Source organism: Corylus avellana, chromosome 3 (genome assembly GCF_965113065.1).
Source record: "Corylus avellana chromosome 3, dhCorAvel1.hap1.2, whole genome shotgun sequence".
Taxonomy (NCBI): Eukaryota; Viridiplantae; Streptophyta; class Magnoliopsida; order Fagales; family Betulaceae; genus Corylus; species Corylus avellana.
This window is the reverse complement of record NC_142492.1, coordinates 2,472,466-2,494,625: the sequence shown is the minus strand read 5'-3', so window position 1 is coordinate 2,494,625 and position 22,160 is coordinate 2,472,466. Positions and strand designations below refer to the sequence as shown.

At 35.0% G+C, this 22,160-nt stretch overlaps 2 protein-coding genes across 4 annotated transcripts; both read right to left on the bottom strand.

The window, feature by feature from the left end:
• Window positions 1–168: 168 nt before the first annotated feature.
• On the bottom strand, window positions 169–9,619 carry LOC132173875 (aconitate hydratase, cytoplasmic). The gene is made up of 20 exons (XM_059585539.2): window positions 9,301–9,619; window positions 8,645–8,749; window positions 7,795–7,955; window positions 7,618–7,710; window positions 6,989–7,174; window positions 6,522–6,683; window positions 5,681–5,825; window positions 5,398–5,540; window positions 5,219–5,275; window positions 5,041–5,120; window positions 4,875–4,950; window positions 3,497–3,682; window positions 3,343–3,410; window positions 3,099–3,217; window positions 2,576–2,697; window positions 1,864–1,962; window positions 1,293–1,775; window positions 1,066–1,164; window positions 730–972; window positions 169–634 (listed from the first exon to the last, which is right to left on the bottom strand). The coding sequence occupies exons 1-20, from the start codon at window positions 9,599–9,601 to the stop codon at window positions 563–565; spliced, it is 3,000 nt and encodes a 999-aa protein (XP_059441522.2). The 5' UTR covers window positions 9,602–9,619; the 3' UTR covers window positions 169–562.
• Window positions 9,620–11,467: 1,848 nt separating this feature from the next.
• On the bottom strand, window positions 11,468–16,817 carry LOC132174949 (NADH:ubiquinone oxidoreductase, 17.2kDa subunit). 3 transcript variants are annotated; one of them, XR_009439380.2, is made up of 10 exons: window positions 16,539–16,817; window positions 16,074–16,130; window positions 15,777–15,829; window positions 14,749–14,800; window positions 14,234–14,299; window positions 14,092–14,151; window positions 12,876–12,918; window positions 12,425–12,469; window positions 11,899–12,105; window positions 11,468–11,768 (listed from the first exon to the last, which is right to left on the bottom strand). XR_009439380.2 is itself a non-coding variant. In XM_059586714.2 (9 exons), exons 1-9 carry the CDS (start codon window positions 16,648–16,650, stop codon window positions 12,042–12,044), a joined length of 552 nt encoding a protein of 183 aa, XP_059442697.1. In that variant the 5' UTR covers window positions 16,651–16,817; the 3' UTR covers window positions 11,468–12,041. The 3 variants fall into 3 exon arrangements, 1 of the variants encoding a protein (XP_059442697.1); XR_009439381.2 differs by having other exon boundaries at window positions 11,905–12,105; XM_059586714.2 differs by having other exon boundaries at window positions 11,468–12,105.
• Window positions 16,818–22,160: the final 5,343 nt, after the last annotated feature.

The following is a 22,160-nucleotide window of genomic DNA, read 5'->3' as shown; positions in this document are numbered from 1 at the left end:
ACGCTTCAGCGTCTGAAATCCAAGTGGAGGAGAGATGCTTTTTGGGTTTGATGATTTTTCCTATGTCATTTCAGATAAACAATTTGCAAAATGAAGTCCAAGAAGAGTCCAAAAACAAATAGAAACTTTTTTGTTAATTGTTTTCAAAGATTTTTGAAATGACTGGAGCATAATTAGTTAATTACAACACAGGAGGGTGTTTCGTCTAAAGAACTGCAGCAGCGTGAAAAGAGAAGGACCGAGGGGCCCACGACCAGCAGCCAGTCAAAACGTGAAGAACACGAAAATACAATGAGGATATTCTCTCCATATGCATAGAGCCGTCTGAGCTGGAGACCGAATAAGACAGCTATTGGTTTAATGTTTACTACTTAATAAAGTGCTAAAAACCTTAGTATTTTCCCATCAACTATACTTGTATTAATTGTAGAAATGTCGAGATAACATGTACAACATATGATGTACCATTGCAGGCCAAGCTGTAGAAACTAGAAACGATCGCTGATGAACAGAGAATTACAGCAAATAATTGCCAACTTTTCATACTTGGTGCTTCAATTGTTTACTGTTGTTTGATCAGGTTTCGGATGACGTATGGAAGAATGCCACCATGATCAAAATATGCCAACTCCACCTGCATAAGCAATTGTATCAAACTCCATTTTCCCACCCTTTTTCTCTAATTATACAAATCAATCAGCCAAACAAAGGAAAGTCTGTGGCAAGTACCTTGGTATCGAAGCGGACCGTGCAGGTGAAAGATTTGCCGGTGTTGGTTGTCACGGTTATGTCTTGGCCAGGCCTTATCTCACTGATTTTGCTTGGAAGGTCTATTGTGTACCGCTCATGGCCTGTCAATGCTAGTGTGTCTACATCCTCACCAGGTTTGAAACAAAGTGGAATGATCCCCATTCCCACCAGATTGCTGCGATGAATTCTCTCAAAGCTCTTCGCTATCACAGCTTTCACTCCCTAATACACAAAATTTACTTTATAAGCAACCAAGGAAAGGAATTAGAGAGAGAGAGAGAGAGCGAGAGAGAGATTAAGGAGTAATATCCATGCCAGTAGAGCTGGACCCTTAGCAGCCCAATCTCGAGAGCTGCCACTTCCATACTCTGCTCCAGCTAAGACAATTGTGTCCTGCCCAGCAGCCTTGTACTTCTGCAAATGGAACAATACTCTTTGTTAAGTGTTAGATGAAATCAGATTAGTTGAAAGCATCACAGAGTGATCAATTGTATGAGGCAGAGGACAAACAGCTGCCAAAAAGCTCATATCATGGAACTCACCATTGCTGCATCGAACACATAATGCTTCTCTCCAGTTGGGATGTGAATTGTCTTTGGGCCCACTTCTCCATTCAAGAGCTTGTTGACAAGACGAATGTTGGCAAAGGTACCCCTTGCCATGACTTCATCATTACCACGACGACTACCATAAGAATTGAAGTCCTTGGGAGCAACCCCACGCTCAAGGAGATACTTTGCCGCAGGGCTATCCTTGTGGATACTCCCTGCGGGAGATATATGATCAGTGGTTATACTGTCACCAAACTTGAGCAAGCAAAAGGCATCTTTTACTCCATGAGGGCCAGGAGGGTCCATAGTCATGTCCTTGAAATATGGTGGCTCATGAATGTAGGTTGAGTTTGGATCCCAAGAGTAAAGGGTGGTGGAAGAAGGGATTGGCAGCTGATTCCACATAGGGTTGCCCTTTGTTATAGCCTCGTAAGTGCTCTTGAACATATCAGGCAACACACTAGATTGGACAACCTATAAATGAATAACATTTGACATTCACTGGGGTGCAATTAATAGATAAGTTTCACCATAAATAGTTTCTATCATAAAATTTATCTACCTCTGCGATTTCTTCATTACTGGGCCAGATATCTTTCAAGTATACACTCTTCCCATCTTTCCCTGTTCCAATTGGCTCTTTATCAAAGTCAATGTCAACCTGAAATCATCAAAAGGATGTGACAATTGAGATTAAGCGGTTATACAAGAAAAAGGTGAGTCATTTTTCTGGTAGGACCAGCATGGATATAGTTTTGTCTTGACCGCCTGCGCCAGGGGGGGGGGGGGGGGGGGTGGTTTGAAAAAATCAGGTTCATAGTATTATAAATGTCCTAGATTTCTACAAGTTTGAACCACTAGCAAAAACTTAAGTATATAATACTACAGCAAATGTGAACATGGACAACTAAGCAAGGTGGAGTGCCATCCAACTCCCACTCTCGAAGTAACACTATAGATGGCATCTGCCAGGATTACATATTACTGCTAGTCCTGGAAGGCAATGCCTTATCTGGGTAAAGGTTTATGCATAATTCAAAGAATGACTGCCCAATAGCTTAAAAGGCTTTGTCCTTTAAGTATTAAGTATAAATCATTAAGTTATATGTAGCTTCACTTCAAATTCATTAAGACACTGCTGGTCAAGTCTACTTGTCAATCATTTGCAAGATATCTTGATAACATTCAGAACTTCCTTCATAAAAGGAACCGAAAAGGAAGGGGAAAAAAAAAAGAATACACAAGTCTATGACCACTTAAAGTTATGCCCATACCGTGCCAGCAAGTGCATAGGCAACAACCAAAGGAGGTGAAGCAAGATAGTTAGCTCTTGTTAATGGATGAACACGGCCTTCAAAGTTTCGGTTTCCAGAAAGAACAGCAGCAGCAATAATGTCTGCAAAGGTAAATGAAGAGAATTACATAAAAGAGAAAAATAAAGTAGATTGAAAAACCTAAGAAAGTACAAGGACCTGAAACTAAAACGGAACTTTTAAAACTTCAAAGCAGAGACTGATAAAATGCAACCCAAGTTGAGCTTATAATTGAACAAAGCAAAAGAGAAGCATAGTTCATGTAAAAGCCATAAAAAAGGCCAACAATAACATTGGTTGAAGCTTACAAAAATAACCATGATCAATCTTTTGCAGTAGATGTAGCACATAAAACAAAACTGTAAAAATACTCATGTAAACAGCACAATGAATTCAAACAAACCTTATGTTCAAAGGAGTTCATAAGAAATTTTCATCTATTCTCATTGCTAAAAAGTAATGAAAGCATAGTTCACAGTAATACCATTATCTGAAATTGCAGATGCGACTGATTCGTCTAGCTCCCCAGAGTTGCCTATACATGTTGTGCAGCCATAACCAACAATATGAAAGCCCTGCTCGTTCAAATACTTTTGCAGACCACTACAAATACAAGGGAAAAATTGTGACTTTTTTGCGAAAGAAATCAGGCACTCAAAAGACTAAGGCTTAAATAAGTTGAGTTGAGTTGTTTAATGATCAGGTAATCAAAAGACAAACTGGCATACCTCTGGAGCAGATATTTTGTAACAACTCCAGAACCAGGAGCAAGACTTGTTTTAATCCACGGTTTAACCTGGTTCATAAGTATTTCAATTAGATATCAGAAAAATATCCTACCATATAAGAAATAGAAAGTGCATTTCAGAGGCCAAAACTCACCTGCAAACCTAGTTCACAGGCTTTCTTTGCAACAAGACCAGCCCCAAGCATGACACTAGGGTTTGATGTGTTTGTACAACTCGTAATAGCTGAAATGACCACATTACCATGCTTAAGTTCAGCGGGTTGTCCATTGAATGAAAATTTTGCCACCTTATCCTGTTCTTCCTTTGGTACAGCAAAGCCCTATAAGAAACAGAAAGATCACAATTACAGGCATAGGAAACAAATCAATAGAAATAAATTCACAATCAATGAGTCGGACATCACGTCTAGAAGTTAAATATCTATGTAATGCATTCTCGGTTCTACCTCCATCATGATGTCATTCAGAACCCAAGGTAGACTTGAATAAAATGAGTATAGTTTATTCGTTTATTCATTTCAGGTTTGACAACTAAACTAAAAGTCCAATATTCTAAAGTTTTCTCTGATCACTTATTAAGATGCCCAATCCTTAAAACAAAAAGAAATAACCAAACCATTCATCAGAAAAATTACAAAATAGGTTACTTATCAAAGGAAAAAATAAAAGGCAGGTAATAGCTATTGAAAACTAAAATTGAAATGAAAAAACAAGAATGCATAAAGAACCAAATGAAAATACTTGGATCAGCAAACAACCCTCATTTGCAAGTAGACCTGATTATGGACTGGGCAGTCTGCCTAGCCCAGCTGAGCCCGTCTTTGTTAGAGTGGGCACGGGTTCATATTTCACGCTTGAAAGACCAGGCCAGGGTCAATATCAGTTCCAATTAAGTTTATGGGCTGCACTACGGCTAGGTGCTTACAAGCCTAACTAGGCCAAGAACACTACAAGCCCACAGACAAAGCATTTTCAAAGAATGGAAAGAAAATCTACCCAAAAAAATGAGATTTGTTTAGGTAAAAAAAATGTTAAAATGATACTCCCTCTGTCTGAGAGTAAATAAAGTATACAAAATGGCACATATTTTAATAAACAAACGCTCTTCATGTCCTTAGATGGGCTAAAAAAGGTAGGCTCAAAGTTGAAAATGAGAAAAGCCATGTTTAATTAAGGATAACATGAGAAATTACCAGGGACAAATGCTTTCGATTTTTTTGAAGACAACCAAAAGAGGGAAGGCCACTGTCCATCATAGAAAAGTGGAAGTAATTGATTTATGCTAAAAGAAGATGATGATGAAGAAGAACAAGAAGAAGATCAGGCTCGGGCTTCAGAGTTATATATTGTGTAGAACCCAGACTAACAGTTATCTTTAGGATTAGACTTAGCTGAAAAAATAAGGGTGACCTCCAGCCTAGGCCTTGATATTTTTCTTTATCACATGAAAAAGCCCAAACCAAATAAGGCCAGCCTAGCCCTGGCACATGATCAGGTCTACTTGCAACCCACCTTAAATCCAACTTGGCTATCAAGACATGCATGCCAGTCAGCCTTCATCTCTTTCAATGGAACTCGATCATGGGGCCTGTCAACAAGTAATAAATCATGGATTAAAGAATAAACTAAAAATATGCATCAAAAGGGAGGAAAAATAAGACAATAGAATAAAGCATACCGCTTTGGTCCTGAAACACAGGGTTCAACATCTGCCAAGTCCAGCTGCAGATAAGATGTATACGCTCTTTCTTGTTGAGGCTGGATCACAAAAAATAGTATTCTTAACCTCATATTTAAGACTTACATCTTGAATTGACTCTCTATTAATGAAGACAATTAGAAACTGGAGACAGTACCTCATTGTGGTCTACAAACAATTTGTTTGCACGCAAATATGCTTCTATCATTGACACCTATAATATGAGGAAGATGATAGTCACGCCAAATAATATAATTCCATCTGAGTCCCCAAAATCTTTAGCATCTCTTCACCGATAATATAAATAAATTTAAAATTGATTAAAAAAGATCTCACTGTCTTATCACTTCTTCCTGTTAATTTGAGATACTGCAATGTGACATGATCAACAGGGAAAAATCCCATGGTTGCCCCATATTCAGGAGACATGTTAGCAATAGTGGCCCTATCAGCTAGGGATAATTCACCCATACCCTCACCTGTATGCATATGCAAATGAATTAGAGCTGTATATGCAATAAAGAGATGAAGTCCAGTGACTAGAATTTCTAATTTTTACAGATATAAAGTTCAATAGTTGCAATTTCAAAACTTTGCAGTTCCAAAATCATTAGCTTACCATAAAACTCAACAAACTTGCCAACAACACCATGCTTCCTCAACATTTGGGTCACAGTTAAAACTAAGTCAGTAGCGGTGACACCATTACACAGCTTCCCCGACAACTTGAATCCAACAACACCAGGCAACACCATGCTCATTGGCTGTCGAATTTGCATATATAGAGTCCAAGCAGACACAAAGTCAATTATGCACATATCTTCACCAAAGAATGAAAGTTTGTATGGTCAATTAAAAATGGTCATGGCAGTGGGAGAAGCTTATGAATTTCAGCCAGATAAACCTAAAAGAGTAAAGCTTTTTTTTTTCAAGTAAACTGAAAAGGTTAATCTCCTTCACCAATGAAAATGTCCCTACAAGGATCATCCAATTTGGGTATTTACTGGCACGGGGCCACTTGATCACACGAGGACCTAAGAAACCACATGTTTCATCCTAAACATGTATCTGAGGATGCAACCAATGTCATGTACAGTACAATAACAATAACATGGACTCCCTATAGGACCTTAAGTTAATATTTTACTTATCAAGAAATGTACAGTATAATAACATGGAGAAAAGAAACACCTCAATAGCCCACTGCATACAACCAACCAGTTTCATAAAAGGAATGGAAGTATGAGTTAGGATGCAAAGTGCACAATATTGAACAACGAATTTCAGCATCCAGTATTGCATGATAAACCTCTTCTTTAGTGTCCACCATTGCATGCATTTTATAGTAAAGCATGATCATCCTACATCAACACTTTTCCAGACTTTCAAGTAGTTTAATAGATTGGATGATGCATTGAATCAAGTCAGATAGAATGCCTTCCAAATACAGCACACTTTACCTGACCAAGCATTGCTGCCTCAGCCTCTATTCCTCCAACTCCCCAACCTGCAACTCCCAACCCATCAATCATAGTTGTGTGGGAATCAGTACCAACCACGCTATCAGGGTACAGAATGCCATCAGTGTTAAAAACAACCCTTCCCAGGTATTCCAGATTAACCTACAATAAATCAGAAAGACAGTTCCAAATCCATCAATTTCCATCAACAAAAGTGACCGGTTTAACAACAACCAAGGCCCATCTACAGAGGCTCAAAGGCAGGCATGATGGTGCACCACAAAATTCCGCACCCTAAAGAACAATGTGCACAACAAATTCGGCAATCTAAAGAATAGGCTGCACATTAGGTAAAATTTGCAACCTAGTGCCCTGAGCCAACCTGAGAAAAGCACCTCAAAACTTAGCCAAGTTGTCACGCAGTAAAAGGAGATTTTTGTGCAAATAAATTATGCCAGATTCCTTACCTGGTGAACAATTCCAGAACCAGGAGGAACAACAAGCATGTTATGGAAAGCAGATGATCCCCACTTAAGAAAAGCAAATCTCTCCTTATTTCTCTGAAACTCAAGTTCCATATTAGCCTGTACTGCATTTTCGGATCTAGCAACATCAACTTGAACAGAATGATCAATAACAAGATCTGCTGGAACCTGGACGCAAATATATGTTGTTAAAGCCATATGAAATGAAATCCCTAAATGAGTCATATGACATGGACAAGGTGTAATGTAAAAACCAACATTCAAAATGGACAATAATTATACAATTCATATCCGCCCAAGGTATTAATTATCATATTAAATTTCATATAGGTGCAACATTGGGGGTCAGGGGACACAAACAACAATATAATCAAACTTTTGAGGCTCTTTCAAATATCAGCATGCCCTAAAAGAAAAAATAATTACCATTGATCAGAACAACTATGTTCGTCTGAAGGATAACATTTTCATTACTAGCTATTTGTGCCTCCCTGATCGTAGGAATAAAGACCAAAAATAACACATAGATGTCTAAACACCCTGCAGATGAAACTCACTGGTATTCAATTATGCAATAAAATTTAACTGCATAGAATGGAAAATTTACAAACCAACGGATTGATCTTGTTAGGATCAGCACCAAGCTTATTCATAGCATCCCGCATGCAAGCAAGGTCGACCACTGCAGGTACTCCAGTAAAGTCCTGGTAAAAGCAATACAAGCCTTACAATGTGGACTATACGTATCAAAATTCAAACCAACACAATCACTGAAGCAAGCTATGAACCTGCAAGAGAACACGAGCAGGCTTAAAGGGAATTTCAACTTGCTTAGGGGATGTATTCTCCCAATCAATAATCTTTTCAACATCATCCTTCATAACTTGAAAGTTGTCACAATTACGTATGGCAGATTCCAAAAGTATCCTTATAGAGTATGGCAGCCTGTCTGCAATACACAAAAAGGCAAATATGACTTTGTCAAGAAATTAGAAACAAAATAACTTTTTTTGAGTTTAAAAAAAAAAAAAAAAAATCAAAGGAGAATGGGCATCAGGTCGCCAAGACATGAGAAAATGTGATTTTACCAAGATATTTCCTTTTACCGGGAAATCATAAAAATAGCAAATCCCCTTAAAAGTATAGTGAATATGATTCATTCAGGAATATAATTGTAACCAGGAAATTATAAGAACCTATTTCTTCCCATGAATATACTTGATGCCAGATAAGACGAATGAAGTGGATGCTGAGGAAAAAAATAAATTAAAAAATGATTTAAAATAGAATCTAGATGCAATTTGTTAAAAATATTATGTTAGGGTTATTTACTTGTTATTTACTTCCTTAGGTATTATTAGTCTACTAAGTTTACCTTTCCTTAATCAATTAGGTTACTTGCCTCTCTATAAATAGAGGCCTCTGTATTTATTATCAATAAATATCAATATAATGTAGTCCATTGTGTGCTTCCGCTCTTCCTATTATTCTTCCGCTTTTCTATATCTCTCCATTATTCCAACAAAGCATTCTAACATGGTATAAGAGAATTCTAACACAATTAAAGCATGCTAAGCTAGAGGATTATGAAAAAAAATATATATATATCTCAGTAGAAAAAAAAATTAACGTACATACCAATTCTTGGATCATTCAGAGCAGGCAAACTATAGAATTTCCCAAACTCACCACCTCCAGGCTTGGGAAGACTGGTCAATATTCCCTTGAACGCATGATCAGAAGCTGAATAAATTGAAAGGCGAAAAAATAATCAAAAATTTGTGTGCCGATGATTCACAGAAAGAATCTACCCAGATATTTCATATTCATCGTAAAAACCCTCAAATATTTTTCCACAATTTACCAGCAACCAACCAGACATGTTTTTACAGCCCAAAAATACTAAAACAACAAACACCAAAAAAATCAAGCATAGACACATTGCTTTATTACCACCCTAAATAAGTCAAACAGTCATCTTCCCATATCCTATCTATTGAGTCCCCACAAAAACAGAGAAGTAATAAATAAAATAAATAACACTCAAGACTATCATATTCTTCTGTCCTACATTTTCTCAGCAACCAAACATACCACACAAGCATAAATCCATGGAAGCGTCGAACTTTACGTACAAAAATTACCATTTCAATTTCCTCTGTAACCAAGTATAATCCAAACTATAACCTTTAACAATTAAACATTTCCTCACACACACACACACACAGAGCAACCAAACATACCGCACAAGCACAAGTCCATGAACCCACAAAAACAGAGCAAAATAACAATACCAAGAGTGGATAAATTTCGCTCGAGCCGTTGGAGAACCGGAGCGGCGGTTCGGGCCTGGGCGCGGAGGCTGAGCGGTGACCGCCAGCTGACGCCGTGGCTCCACCGCGGCTCCGAGCACCTCAGCGACCGAAGCGCCGACGATAAGCTCAGAGTCCGCTGCTTCTGCTTCGCGAACGAAACCGAGGCTCGCGAAAACGACGACGGTGAGGAGGCCGTGATCCTAGAAGCGGACGGCAGAAACGACGCCGTGGAGAGCGTCGACGAGAATCGGACCCGACAAGTTGACGTGGCCATATGCATGGCTTGTGGAAAAGCCAATTGTCTCGACGGAAAGTTTCTGAAGGTTCTACAAGAATGATATATATATATGGGACTGTTACAGCAGGAGCAGGGGCTTCTGGAGCAGTGGCAGTTCAGTAAATTAGGAGTGGTGAAGGCGGGGGTTTATCTTGGGCATTGGATGGGAGTGAAGAGGGAATCGGACGGTGGGAAATCAGGTGGGACCGTGTGAAATCTGTTTGACTTTGACGTTTGATTGGGACCGTCGTCTCGATTTTTCGGGAAAGAGAAAGAATATTTCCTTTTCTAATATTTGTTTTTGGTTTAAAAAATGAAAAATGTTTGGCTTCTATTTACAATTCTTCCTGCTATTCATTTGAAATTATTATGTCAATTATAATCAAATTTTATTTTTATTTAATTAAATTTCTTAAAAATTTATAATCAAAGGTATAGTATCCTTAGTAAACTTGTAATTTAGGTATTTCAATTACAAAATTTAATTATAACTAACGGGGTAATGTCAGTAAATTATTATGTCATAAGTTTTTTTTTTTTTTTGTTTGAAACTTTTTGAAGAATTGGTATCAACCATTTAGGGGTGGTTTAGGATTGCATTTGAGGAACCTAAAAATACGTTTAACACTCAAAAAATTCGTCTGAAGAAAAAAGTAATTGTTTGATAAAAAAAAAATTAAAAGCGTTTTTAAAGATCCAAAAAGTCTAAAAATTGTCAAAACGCAATTTTGACAGAAGCTTAAAAATAAAGTTTTTGCCAAAAACCATTTTTTGACTTAAAAACTCTAATTTTCGAACCTAATCTCAAATTAGGCTATAACCTTCTTCAGTTTAACATAAATGACATAGGTTTAATGCCCATTGTTTTTTTTTCGGGTGGGAGGGGAGAGGGAGTGGGGGACTATTTTAATACCCATTGTTGTGCATGTCATGATGCTTCCATGTAAAAAAAAATTTAAGAAAAAAAAAGCTTTCATGTCACATTTTAGACAAATCTTACCATATAGTTTTCAAGTCTCATAATTGTCAAAGATTCCACGTAGAGGCTGAGTAAGCGAATATTACAATAATGTCATTTGTATATTGTCATGTTGTTTGATACGGACCTCTTTGACTTTTCTTTTCTTTTTTTTGGTCAATTCCATAAAAAATTTCAAACACCCTTTGAGTATTTGTTGTTTGATTCTAGCCATCAAAGAAAATGGAAAAACTTCGAGTACAAAAATTAGTGTAATTGGATAAGTGTTTAATTTTTATTATTTTTTTTAATTTAAACAAATGTTTTGATGTAACATAAAATTTTTTAAAAAAAATAATAAAAATGTATTATTGAGTGGGGTTCACATTTAAGAAAATTTTTCTTTGAGGTACACCAACTTATTATGAGAAACCTCAAAAAGATGCGGTGATGAAATAGGGATGACTAAAAAGCCACCTTGAACTGGTTAGGGTGGCTGCCGGACCATCTGATCAAGACAACGATGGCTACACGGCCACAACAATAGGCCAGGGGCCTACTAAGGGTGACCACATGACCACTCTAATTTTTATTTATTTTTTTAAATAATAAGTTAGATCCTACCTCTACAAAAGTTAAAACACCTTCTTCTTTTTTCTTCAAAATATTCCTACAAAGAAGATGTGAAAAGTATTATAAAAAGTATTTTATGTTTTGAAAAGTGTTGGTATGTATTTTTGAGAAGAGTGTTTTCTTTGTATTTGAGAAAAAGTGAGAAATTCAGTCTGAAATCAGAAAACAAGAAGAGAGTATGTTAGCATGTCATCCGGAATATAGCCTTCTTTTTTCTTTTCTTTTCAGAAAAAAGATGTATGAATAATTTATAGCAAGAATTCTCTAATACCAGTGCAGAAAGAATTGAATAGGCAAATGTATTTCAGTTCAAATAGCCTCTCTGTTGCTGTAATAGATAGAATGTGTGATCACGGTACAAGAATAATGAGTGTGTAACTTATCAATAAAACAAATCTCACTAAGCTATAATTTCAGTGGGAAAATTGGACCAGAAGAATTCACATGCAAGGGAAAAAACCAAAAAGTCCAGAGAAAACTGATTCAAATAACATATTGTGCAGTGCGCTACAACATTAGCTCCATCCTCGGGCGGAACCACCGAACCAGGATATGTGCTATGGGGGTGAACCTATAAGGCTATAAGCACATAGCATTCAAAACACGCTGAAGGCAAAACTAAAAGAAGCTACTTTCAAGTGGGGGAGCAAAACCAAAGAAAACTAAATGCATACTTTTTAAGGGGTTTTCAAAAAAATTTGGGACTCACACTTACAAGTGGGTCCGCGCCCGGCTCCATCCATGAATCTATGCTGAGTTTTATCAGAGTGAGTTGAATAAGGTCATCGAAGTTGGCAAAGGAAACCAGGGAAATGGCTTAGACCATGCAGATTAGTGTTGGTGAGCCCCTTTTCATGTTGGTGGTTGCCATGTCCCTGGCCGAAACGTCTGGCCAGATCCTGTTGGCTCTGTACACCTGAGAATAAGTTTAACATGTAGAAACATTAAAATTCATCAGGAACTTGTTGCCGGTTAATACTACTGCAGGAATCGCTTTTGCTTTCTTTTCCTCTGGCTGACCCCTCCCCCCTCTTATTTTTTCTTTTTGATACATGACATGGCTAATGAAGTCATTGTAGATAAAGAAGTAGCATTAAGTTCTATGTTGTGTAAGTTGGCTTTTGATTGACAGAACAAGGGCATTGACAACATTTCCATCTCATTGTTATCTCATGTCTCTAAGGTCTTGGACTCTTGGCTGTACCATGCATGCCTAAATGCAGAGGTGAACTTACTCTGTGACTGGTTCTGCTTTCTCTGCCGCTCTCTCTTTGGAGTTCCTGAAATTGAAATATATGATATGACATATGGGTTACAGAAGTCGAGCTCCCGTAACTTATATACTGGACATAGATAAAATAAAATAAAATTCCATTTCTAACAAATGATATGAGAATTTGCTTTGAAACATTGTCTGTAAAATTGAGTATAATATAACAAGATGAAAATAAGGAATAAATTTTTGGCCAGACCATGTGGGAAATATAAATGTTCCAACCAAGTTAGGGTGTAAACCATTTAAGTAGAAACCATAAATCAGAAGGAAAATGAGTCAAAGAAATTGAGAAATTGCGTAAACAATGAGTCAACTCACTGCATACCATTAGATTCTATCAGGCTCAACAAGTAGCAGCTTTTTATCATTTTATCTTAGTATAGTATAAATAGAAATATGGGCACACCCACCTCACGCCATGCACTGCAGCAGGAGCTTCCTCAACTTTGTCACCTTTAAAAACAACCACCATAATGGAAACATTATGAGCACCAAAAGCATAAATTACATTCTACTTTGAAACAACAACAACAACAACAACAACAACAACAACAAAAAAAAGATAAACAGTACAATTAAGAATCCATTTTCTGTTAGGGAAAAAAGAAGAGGTTCGAGGAACGCCAGAGAAAGGAGATAGGCCTTAACGTTTTATGCCAATTACAACGATAAAATGGAATCCCAAGCTCAGATAGAAGCTTAACTTAGATATATGATTTGGAACCTAGTGATAAATAAAATCATTAAAAAAAAATCTTATAAGACAATCCTACCACTGTGGCCTAACAAAGTCCAGTCCATTTAAAAAATTTTAAGGATGTTCGACTCTTTGAATCAATCTAGTTCATTGGTTTGTATGGTTTTAGGTCTTGGTCGATGCTTCATGTTTGGCTACTCTCGTATTTGCCAAAAAAGAAGAAGACAGTGACATTTGCATAAAAGACAATATGTGTTTTGACAAACCAAACGGGTATATTGTTATATAACCATATAGAAATAAAAATAAATAAATAAATAAAGAAAGAATACGGAATTCAGCTCAACAATGCAGATCTGTATGGCACTGTTATCTGATCTGAACCACATGGACATGATGTGACAACTTGTAAAATTTTACATGCTATTGAGCAAATGGTACAAAACGTCACAGTACACATTTATTGGCGACTCTATCAACAAACATAACAATTGCCCAGAATCTGTCGGCTGAAGGTGTTATCTAGCATTTCCTATTTCGTACTAATAAAAAAAGCCTTCATACATGCTTCAGGGACAGTTGTAACATTATTCTGAATGTTGAACTACAAAGCACACAAATGCAATTGTGAACGACATTGCGTCCATTTTTTTTTTTGTGGGGCATGTATCTTCACTTGAGAGTCCATCATTGTGACAATCTTTCATATTTCAGAATATGTCTACAACTTGACCAGATCACTTAATTTACAGAACATAGGAAGGAAAAAAGAAAAAAAAAAAAAAAAAAAAAAGCAATAAAAAAAGCTTGTGAGTTGAGATTACATTGAAGCTTTGATCAATTTGACCCAGTGACATTTACAAAATCCTCGGTGGCATTAATTGAAAAATGTTCACTTTATGCAATAGTTTTGTGAAGGATTACAATACCTTCTGATGCGGCTGGAAACTGCTGAATAAAACTTTTCAAGTCTGGACCTCCAACTTTACCTGGACAGATAAAGTATAATTATCAGTTATTGATAAATATTGTAATGCAACTACCAAGAAACCCTGCTGGTAAACAGCTGACCGGTGCTGCTGGTTTTGCGTGCATTCCCTTCTTTGGCTCTCCTTTCCTCCTCTTCTTTCTTGAGAACTTTGTTAAATAAAAAGAACGTTGTTAAGGTCTCTGTACTATGCTGAAAAGTGATATAAAGAAGTTTAACTTAAAAGATCTTGATACCAATTCTGCACTAAACCCTTTGACAATATTATAGTCATTAAATTGATGTCAACTTATAGAGAAAATCAGAAACACATTAAAAAAATAAAAAATAACTGGTTCAGTCTTCATTATATATGCCTTCTATGTATATAGCACTGTCATTCACAAAGCAGACCAGTTTTAAAATTTCTACCACATTTGAATCCTATGGTATCACAATCATAAACCCAAAACAAATTCATATGAGTGTCCTCTTTAAACACACACACACACAAAAAATCTTTGGGTTTTAATATCTATGAAGTTATCATTTCTTCTACCATACAAAAATAGGACCAATATTCATTAATATTCAAGTGACAGTAAGAAGTAACCCATACGAGCAACATTCTGCCGAATTTGCTCACGCCTAGCTTCCAGCTCCATCATTTCCTGAAGACAACAGAAATCTCAACTAAGATGTAGCATTACTAAACAAATGTCTCTTGAAGCAAGAGCTAATTCCATAGAAACAAGTGTCTACTACACCAAGGACATCCAAGTTACAAATTACTCATCACTATAAACTTTTTGGATGGACCAAAAATTGGGTGCAATATTCTATGGCAATGACTAAGCATTCTTATTTTCCTCCAAGGCAGAATTAGAGGAGCAGAACATTAAAAAGAAATATCAGCCAGTTTTCCACTTGCCATTAAGAAATATTTGATCAAACCAAATGTTCAATTATATTAAATTGGACAAGATTCACCGGTCAACAAATTAATCAAAATTCAGAAAACACCTAACAATGTTAAACCAAACTGTAGAAAGATGATGCGATCAATTCCTTCATAGAAAGAAAATCCTACAGCCTGGTCAATCTAAGAAACTTCTACACTATCGAATTCAAGGTTCCATGAGCCCATTCTTTTTGACTGTTGTGGCCACATAGGAGCATAAAAATAATTTTAGTGAGGGGCGAACAAGCTTAACAGCTTATGCCAAGATCATCGATTTCATCAAAAGAAATGAATGCAGTCAGTGATAATTTCAGTCAACTAGCAAACAAATTTTTAAAAAGAAAAGGTTTCATAAGCTGGAAATTCAAGCCAGGAGAGAGAGAGAGAGAGAGAGAGAGAGAGAATGTTTCTTATTGTTTTCTTTTTTCTTTTTTCATTTTTTTTTTTAAAAAAAGGACATATAATACCAAATTGTGTCCTAAGATTTCTTATTTTTCCTCATATTAGGGGTTCTCTTGTATTCTCATTGTGTACTAGGGTTACGCCCCTTTGCGCTTAATTAATTATAATGAAATTACTGATAAAAAAAAAAATGTCATGTGATCTTAAAAGACATGGCATTGCTTACGAACCAATGGGCGACGGGGTTCAATAGGAAATTTTAAGAGAAACAGTTTCTAGTTTACCTCAGGTGTTGGAGCTCTTTTGCGCTGCCCATTCAGCCAACATATCCATTCAACTGCAAAAAGCAAATCAGCAAATCATTGAGTATAGAAACAGAAGTGAGCTTTTTTTGGCACCTATTTCACAATAAAAATCTACTAGATGTCCATCTACTCAAATAGAAATTGTGAGCAGATGTTCTACCCAAACTGATCAAACCAAGACAATACCTCGATAAATAGTTAGTGATAATGTTTTAAGCAAGCAATAACCAAGAATTTGGAACTTTAACGAAGAAGTATCTTGCCTAAACTAATTACCTGGAACGGAAGTAGGCTCCTCCTCTCCTCTGAATACCACCCACCTTTTCTCTTTCACTAGCACATCAATGAATATACAGCATTAGATTTACTCATAGCAGGGTAAGTTTCATGTTATGATAATAAACGCACATGAATTATAGATACAGCCACATATATTTCATGCTAATAGCACACATCATAATATATAAGCTAGACCTCATTTCACCTCCAAAACGTATTATTTTAATGCTTGCATTCTTGCAAATACAAGGAAAAGAAAACCCATGACGCATTAATTCAATACAACGACAACCCAATTGACAAATACAAAGATACAACACAACACAGTCCAATCCACAAAGAATCAATGCAAAATTCGAGCACAAACCTTGATGCAAAAGTGCAGATACATAGTGAATATAAAAACCCAAATCCTAAAACATTACAATATCAAATAAAGGTATGAGATTGAGTCCCACTTACTGACACCATCAATCTCTTCCTTTCTGGTGAAGTACTTGTTCCCTGTTTTGTCCACCCCCGCCAGGGTCCGGCTCCTGAAGTACCCAGCAATCCTCGCAAATAGCTTCGACATCTCTGATTGTTAAGATTCAAATGGGACCCACTATTACTATCATCTTCCTCTTCCAAAAATGGCAATCAAACGGTGAAAATGGAGACCAAAACTCTCTCTCTCTCTCTGTGCACGATTGTGTCGTTTGCAGGGTTATAGGAACTAGAAAGACCTGGGTTTCGTTTGGTTTTTTTTTTTTTTTTTTTGGTAAATATTGTTTGCTTAATTGGTTGTCTGAAACATGTGAAATATGAATTAAGATCTATTTCCATTGGAAAATATCCATATTAGATGAATATTTTTTTTACTCAAAAAGTGAAAAGATAAAAACATTAATCTAATTCAAATGAATTGAAAAGGATCATGTTTCGTGAAAAATATAAAATTTACTTTCTAGACGTTGGTAATTTATTGAAGTGTTTTATGTTTTAAGAAGGGAAAAATGCACAGAATCTCCTTTTTTTTTTTTTTTCTTTTTTTTTTCTATGTTACTAAGTAAGTGTGTTTGGCATGCTGAAAATTAAAATTATTTGTCTAGTTAACACACAAAAATTTTTTTATTTGTTTAAATGGAGGACTCAAATTTTCAAATTTGATCTCATATTTTAAAAAATCTTAAGAAATCTCAATCCAGTTTACACTTTCTAAAAATCACTTTCCTCCCCCTTTTATTTGAGGAATAGCTAGAAACTACAATTTGTTTTTTAAAAACTGTTTTAAAGTTTGCTTTTTAAAAAAGTGTCTTGTATTTTGGGTTTTGAAAATTAAATGGTTTACTAAATTTTTTAAGAAAATTGTATTTTTTAAAACATTTTTAAAAAAAAATTAAAAGCTTTAATATTGAGGTAAAGGCAGCTCTAAAGGATAGGGTAGGGATCCTTTATTATTCCTTGCCCCAAAGGAGGGGCAAAAAATAATATCAAGAAAGTGAGAGAAGGGCTCTCCTATTCGCCCACATTTTCCTACTTAAATAAGAAAGAAGAAAGAAAAAAAATTTTGTAGATCCAAAACGACCCCTGGAATAAGATAGAGATCTAATTCTTGTAAAAGAGAGGACATTTTTGTCCAAAAAATTGTTTACAAGAATCAATTCCACTCTAATTTGAACGGAAAAAGATCCAGTTCCTTTGGAATATTGGCATCAATGAAGGGTATAATGCCTTGAGCCTTAGACGAAGACATACAAGAAGAGGCTGAGACATGGTACAATGATGTGTTTTCAAGTTCTTGTTTGAGTTGAAACCATAATTGTGTTTTGCACGTACTTGTTAGTTTGTCTTCTATGTAAATTAGGACCTCTATAATTTATTTAAAATTGTAAATTCTCAAATTACGTAATTTATGCAATTTTTACGTATTGAAACGCTTAAAAAACCTATTAAAAAATGTGGCGTGTTAATTGAGGTAACTAAAAGGAATTTTTCTTTTAAAATGATTTTTTTTTCGCAATTTTATAAAGACGTTTCGTATTCATAAAATTAAAAGACAATTTTTGGCGTAAAACCTTTTTACAACATAGAGAGCAAGAAGTTGATGAAAATATACTCAATTTTCAATATGTGGCATTTTTCAAGCGTTTCGACGCCTAAAAATGATCAAAACTGCATAATTTAAGAATCTACAATTTTAAAAAAATTATAAGGAATCCTAGTCCCTCATATGCTCTTCAATTTTTCAAGAACCTCCATAAATAAGAGTTGTCTTGTTTACATTTAGGAATTTGTTGTTGTAATTGATAAATTTAAGATCCATATTATTTTGATAAACATACCAAACCTCTAACAGGGTCCTCACAAGTCTTTTACCTATTTGGAGAAAGTAAAGATTTGAGCAATATTGGGCTCCATAAAATAAAGAAGCCATGACATAACAAGTTGATCAATAAATAATGGCCAAACAACATAGACAACTACAAAATAAACCAATAGCTACCTTTTTCTTTTTTTTTCTTTTTTACAACGAGTGTGGGAACAAATCCTAATGTTGGGGAAAATAAGAATAAATAACCATAATGAACCTTTTATTGCTGTCGTGAAAATACATAAAAGTATGTAAAGTCTTCTTTTAGTAAATCTGATAAAAACTTAAACGCATACATATAAACGACATCTCAATTCTTCTTAATTCTCCTCTTTTTTCTTCTTGATTTTCTTTTCAAAGCAGTCGAATAAACAAATCCCAACAAAGTCGTCAAGAAGTTTTGATTTTGGAATGCATTCCTCTATGCACCCTTTAGCAAGATCATAAATTTCAACCTCAAGTTCTTTTCGAATACTATACAAGCACTGGAAGAAATAGTATGTAATACACTTCGCAGACCCTCGGGTTCCATAATCATGTGTTGTTGTGCAATGTTCAAATCTGGTTTCGAGGCAATAAGACAATGGCTCTTTATCATGACCATCTGAAGGTTGAGACCCATGAGGAAGGCGGATGGGACGTGAAGAGGTACAAAGAGAGGGAGGGGTAAGGTCACTTGCTTGCACTGCAAGTACTATGAGAATAATAAACTCCATCATCAACACTATAAGTTTTCCCAGACATTTCTCGGCCATTGATTGTCTCCCACTCTAAAAGCTTTCTTATTTGTAAGTTTAATACAAAAACAATTTATTGGGTTTAAACCTCTAGTCATCATCGCTATTTATTGGGATTAAACATCTAGTCGTCATCGCCATCGAATAGCTTGATTCCTTTGAAATAAAAATATTTTTAGCCTATTTATTGGTTCATGCATTAAAAAAACTTATTGTATAAGAATTGTGGCTTTTGGAAATATGATAACATTCTAAATAACTAACTTTTGATCCAAGTTATGTCTTTTGACTATGGACATAAGGTTTTACAAAAAGTTTTTACGCAATTAATATGTGATTATTGACAAGTGAAGTGAACTTATAAAAGTGCAAATCTAAAAGAACATGTTGAGTATACATGTTTGAGAGCATAGAAAAGTTAAATCTCACATCATAAATGTGTCTCAGGAGTAAGTAGTTAATATAGTATATGTTGGGAATAATTGCACTCTATTAGCCCACCAGATACATCATGGGCTTCAAGACCAATACTAGCTCACCAAAAGAATAATGAGTCATAACTCTCAGCGCTTTTAGAGCAAGTTGAAGTAGAAGACCTAATCCTAGCTTATAAATAGGCCCTTATACCAAGTATAAACCCTAGATTGAAATATTGGGTACTGCGCAGGCTTTTTTCAAAATAACTAACTTAAGCATCGGAGTGAGATCAAGGACATCTCGAAAAATGTGTAAATCACTCCAATTGGAGACTGTTAGACTCAACAATGTCATAACAGTATAGTTAACATAAACCCATATATTTATGTTTTTTGTTTGAATAGTGTCCTAACATGTTATATTGTTATCTGGTTCAAATAGTTATATACGGTATGGTGAATTATCGTTGTTCCTTTCACAGTTAATGTAGAGATTGTGTACATGCATGAATAGTGAGTCCCTTTCGTAGTTGAAGCATTAAAGAAGGTGCATAGCACACATAATGCACACAAAATGCACACAAAATGGTCCTAGAGATGACTAATAAGTTTGATAAAGCTTCTATTCGAGGGGTAGTATTACGATGTATTGATCTATTTATACGAGAGGGAGAGATTGTTAAGTATCATGTCTAAGTATAGAAAGGTTAAGTCCCACATTGAAAATGTGTTATTAAAAATAAGTAGTTGATATATCACAATGGGTCCAAATTCATATTATGGTCTCACTCAAAGACTTCCCAAGATGTCAATTTTCTTAGAAAAACAAGTGAAGATGGACGATTACATTTTCAGAATATATTAGATAAAATGTCCCATTTTAAAGTATTTTTTGTTTGGAATATATACTCTTCATTTTATGTAAAAGCAATGTAAATGAAATAAAAATTATAAAATAAAGTAAATAATTCACCTCTATAACAACAGAAAACTCACAATAGAAAAGACCGAATAATTCTTACAAAGTATGAAGGGTCTATTTGAGATTGCGGTTTTAATAAGTACAATTTTAAAAATTACGTTTTTAAAATCGCAAATGTGTTTGGTAAAACATTTTAAAAAATATTTTTTTTTATCTACGTGAAATCGTGATTTTGGTTTAAATTCGTATATTTTCAAATAAACACCCCCTATAATTCTTATAGAAATCGCATATTTTTTTTCTTATTTTAGATTAAGTATTCTACATATTATTTAATCTATAAATTATTCTTATACTTATTATTCTATAGATTAAGTATTCTATAGATTATTCTTATACTATTAATATGTAATTATTGACAAATGAAGTGAACTCATATATGTGTAAATCTAGAAAAACATGTTGAGTATACACATTTGAGAGCATAGGAAAGTTAAATCTCATATCAGAAATATGTCACGGGAGTAAGTGGTCAATATAGTTATAAGAAATTATATCAAAAACTTAAATTTATAAGAAATTATTGATTTAATCATTTAATTAATATTACTTAATTCTTCTTAACATTAAAACCTTACTAATTACTTTAGTTTCACCATGGTGGCCTTAGGCATACTTAACACAGCTTATTTCTATTTTATGTTTTATTTACTTTTATAAATAATGTAGATGCCGTATGGCTGGGAAATTAATCAATGGAAGATTGCACATAATTTCGCTTATGCAAATTGGAGGCTGATCTCCTAAAAATGGTTAGTTGAAAGTTTGATTCCATCGAAGCAATCGATTTATCTATTTTCTTTTTTCTATTAAAAAATGTTAGAGGTACCAAATATTTTACTAAAGAGATGGATACCAACGGTGACGGAATGAGTGGCGGTCAGTATAGGCCATACGCCCCGCCCCCCTCAATTCTTGAGAAAAAAAAAAAAAAAAAAAAGGTTAAATTTTAGTTTTTAAATATTTGCCCTTACCCATGCAAGCTAGAAAAAATAAAAATTGGCCCTTACCCACAATTCTTTTGGCCCTACTTATAAATGTTTTCGGCCTTACCCAATAAAAATTTTGGCTCCACCCACGAAATATTTTGGCCCAACTACTTTTACTCAAAAAATCTTTTGAGTCATACCCATTAAAATCTAAAAGTTAATTACTTATTTTCAAATCTTTTAGTCTTTACCCATTAAAAATTGTAGTAACTTTATTTTTGTCCATAACCCATTAAGCTCGTTACCCATTTGAGATTTGGCTCTATCCACTAAATTTTATATTTCTTGAGCATTTTGTTGTACATCTCGTTACTATTCTAACCCCAAACAAGCACAAGTCCACAATTAAGATTTGATTTTCCTATATTGATTTAATAATCCAAACGAAAAATTAATTAAAAAAATGCAATTTGCAACACAAAAGTGGTGCAAAGTAATTTGTTTTTTTATCTTAAACGCAGCTTAAACTCACTCTGTTTTTGACTCGTGGTTGTTGCTCATTTTTTGTGTGATTTTCAATCTTGGTCTTTATTTTTTTTTTTTTTGTCTTTCTTTCTTCTAGTTTATACCCTATTATGTACCTAACCACTTTAGATGATAAAAAAAT

Bases quoted from the DNA above. Each gene is read 5' to 3' on its own strand.
- LOC132173875 (XM_059585539.2), bottom strand. From the start codon at position 9,601: ATGCATATGGCCACGTCAACTTGTCGGGTCCGATTCTCGTCGACGCTC. The intron at 5,826-6,521 runs GTAAAGTGTGCT...CAAATTCGACAG, and splicing joins AGGCAGCAATGCTTGGTCAG to CCAATGAGCATGGTGTTGCC. The intron at 635-729 runs GTACTTGCCACA...TTGCTTATGCAG, and splicing joins CGGTCCGCTTCGATACCAAG to GTGGAGTTGGCATATTTTGA.
- LOC132174949 (XM_059586714.2), bottom strand. From the start codon at position 16,650: ATGTCGAAGCTATTTGCGAGGATTGCTGGGTACTTCAGGAGCCGGACC. The intron at 14,801-15,776 runs GTAAACTAGAAA...TGTTGTCTTCAG, and splicing joins AAAGAGCTCCAACACCTGAG to GAAATGATGGAGCTGGAAGC. The intron at 12,919-14,091 runs GTATTGTAATCC...TTGTTTTTAAAG, and splicing joins GTTTCCAGCCGCATCAGAAG to GTGACAAAGTTGAGGAAGCT.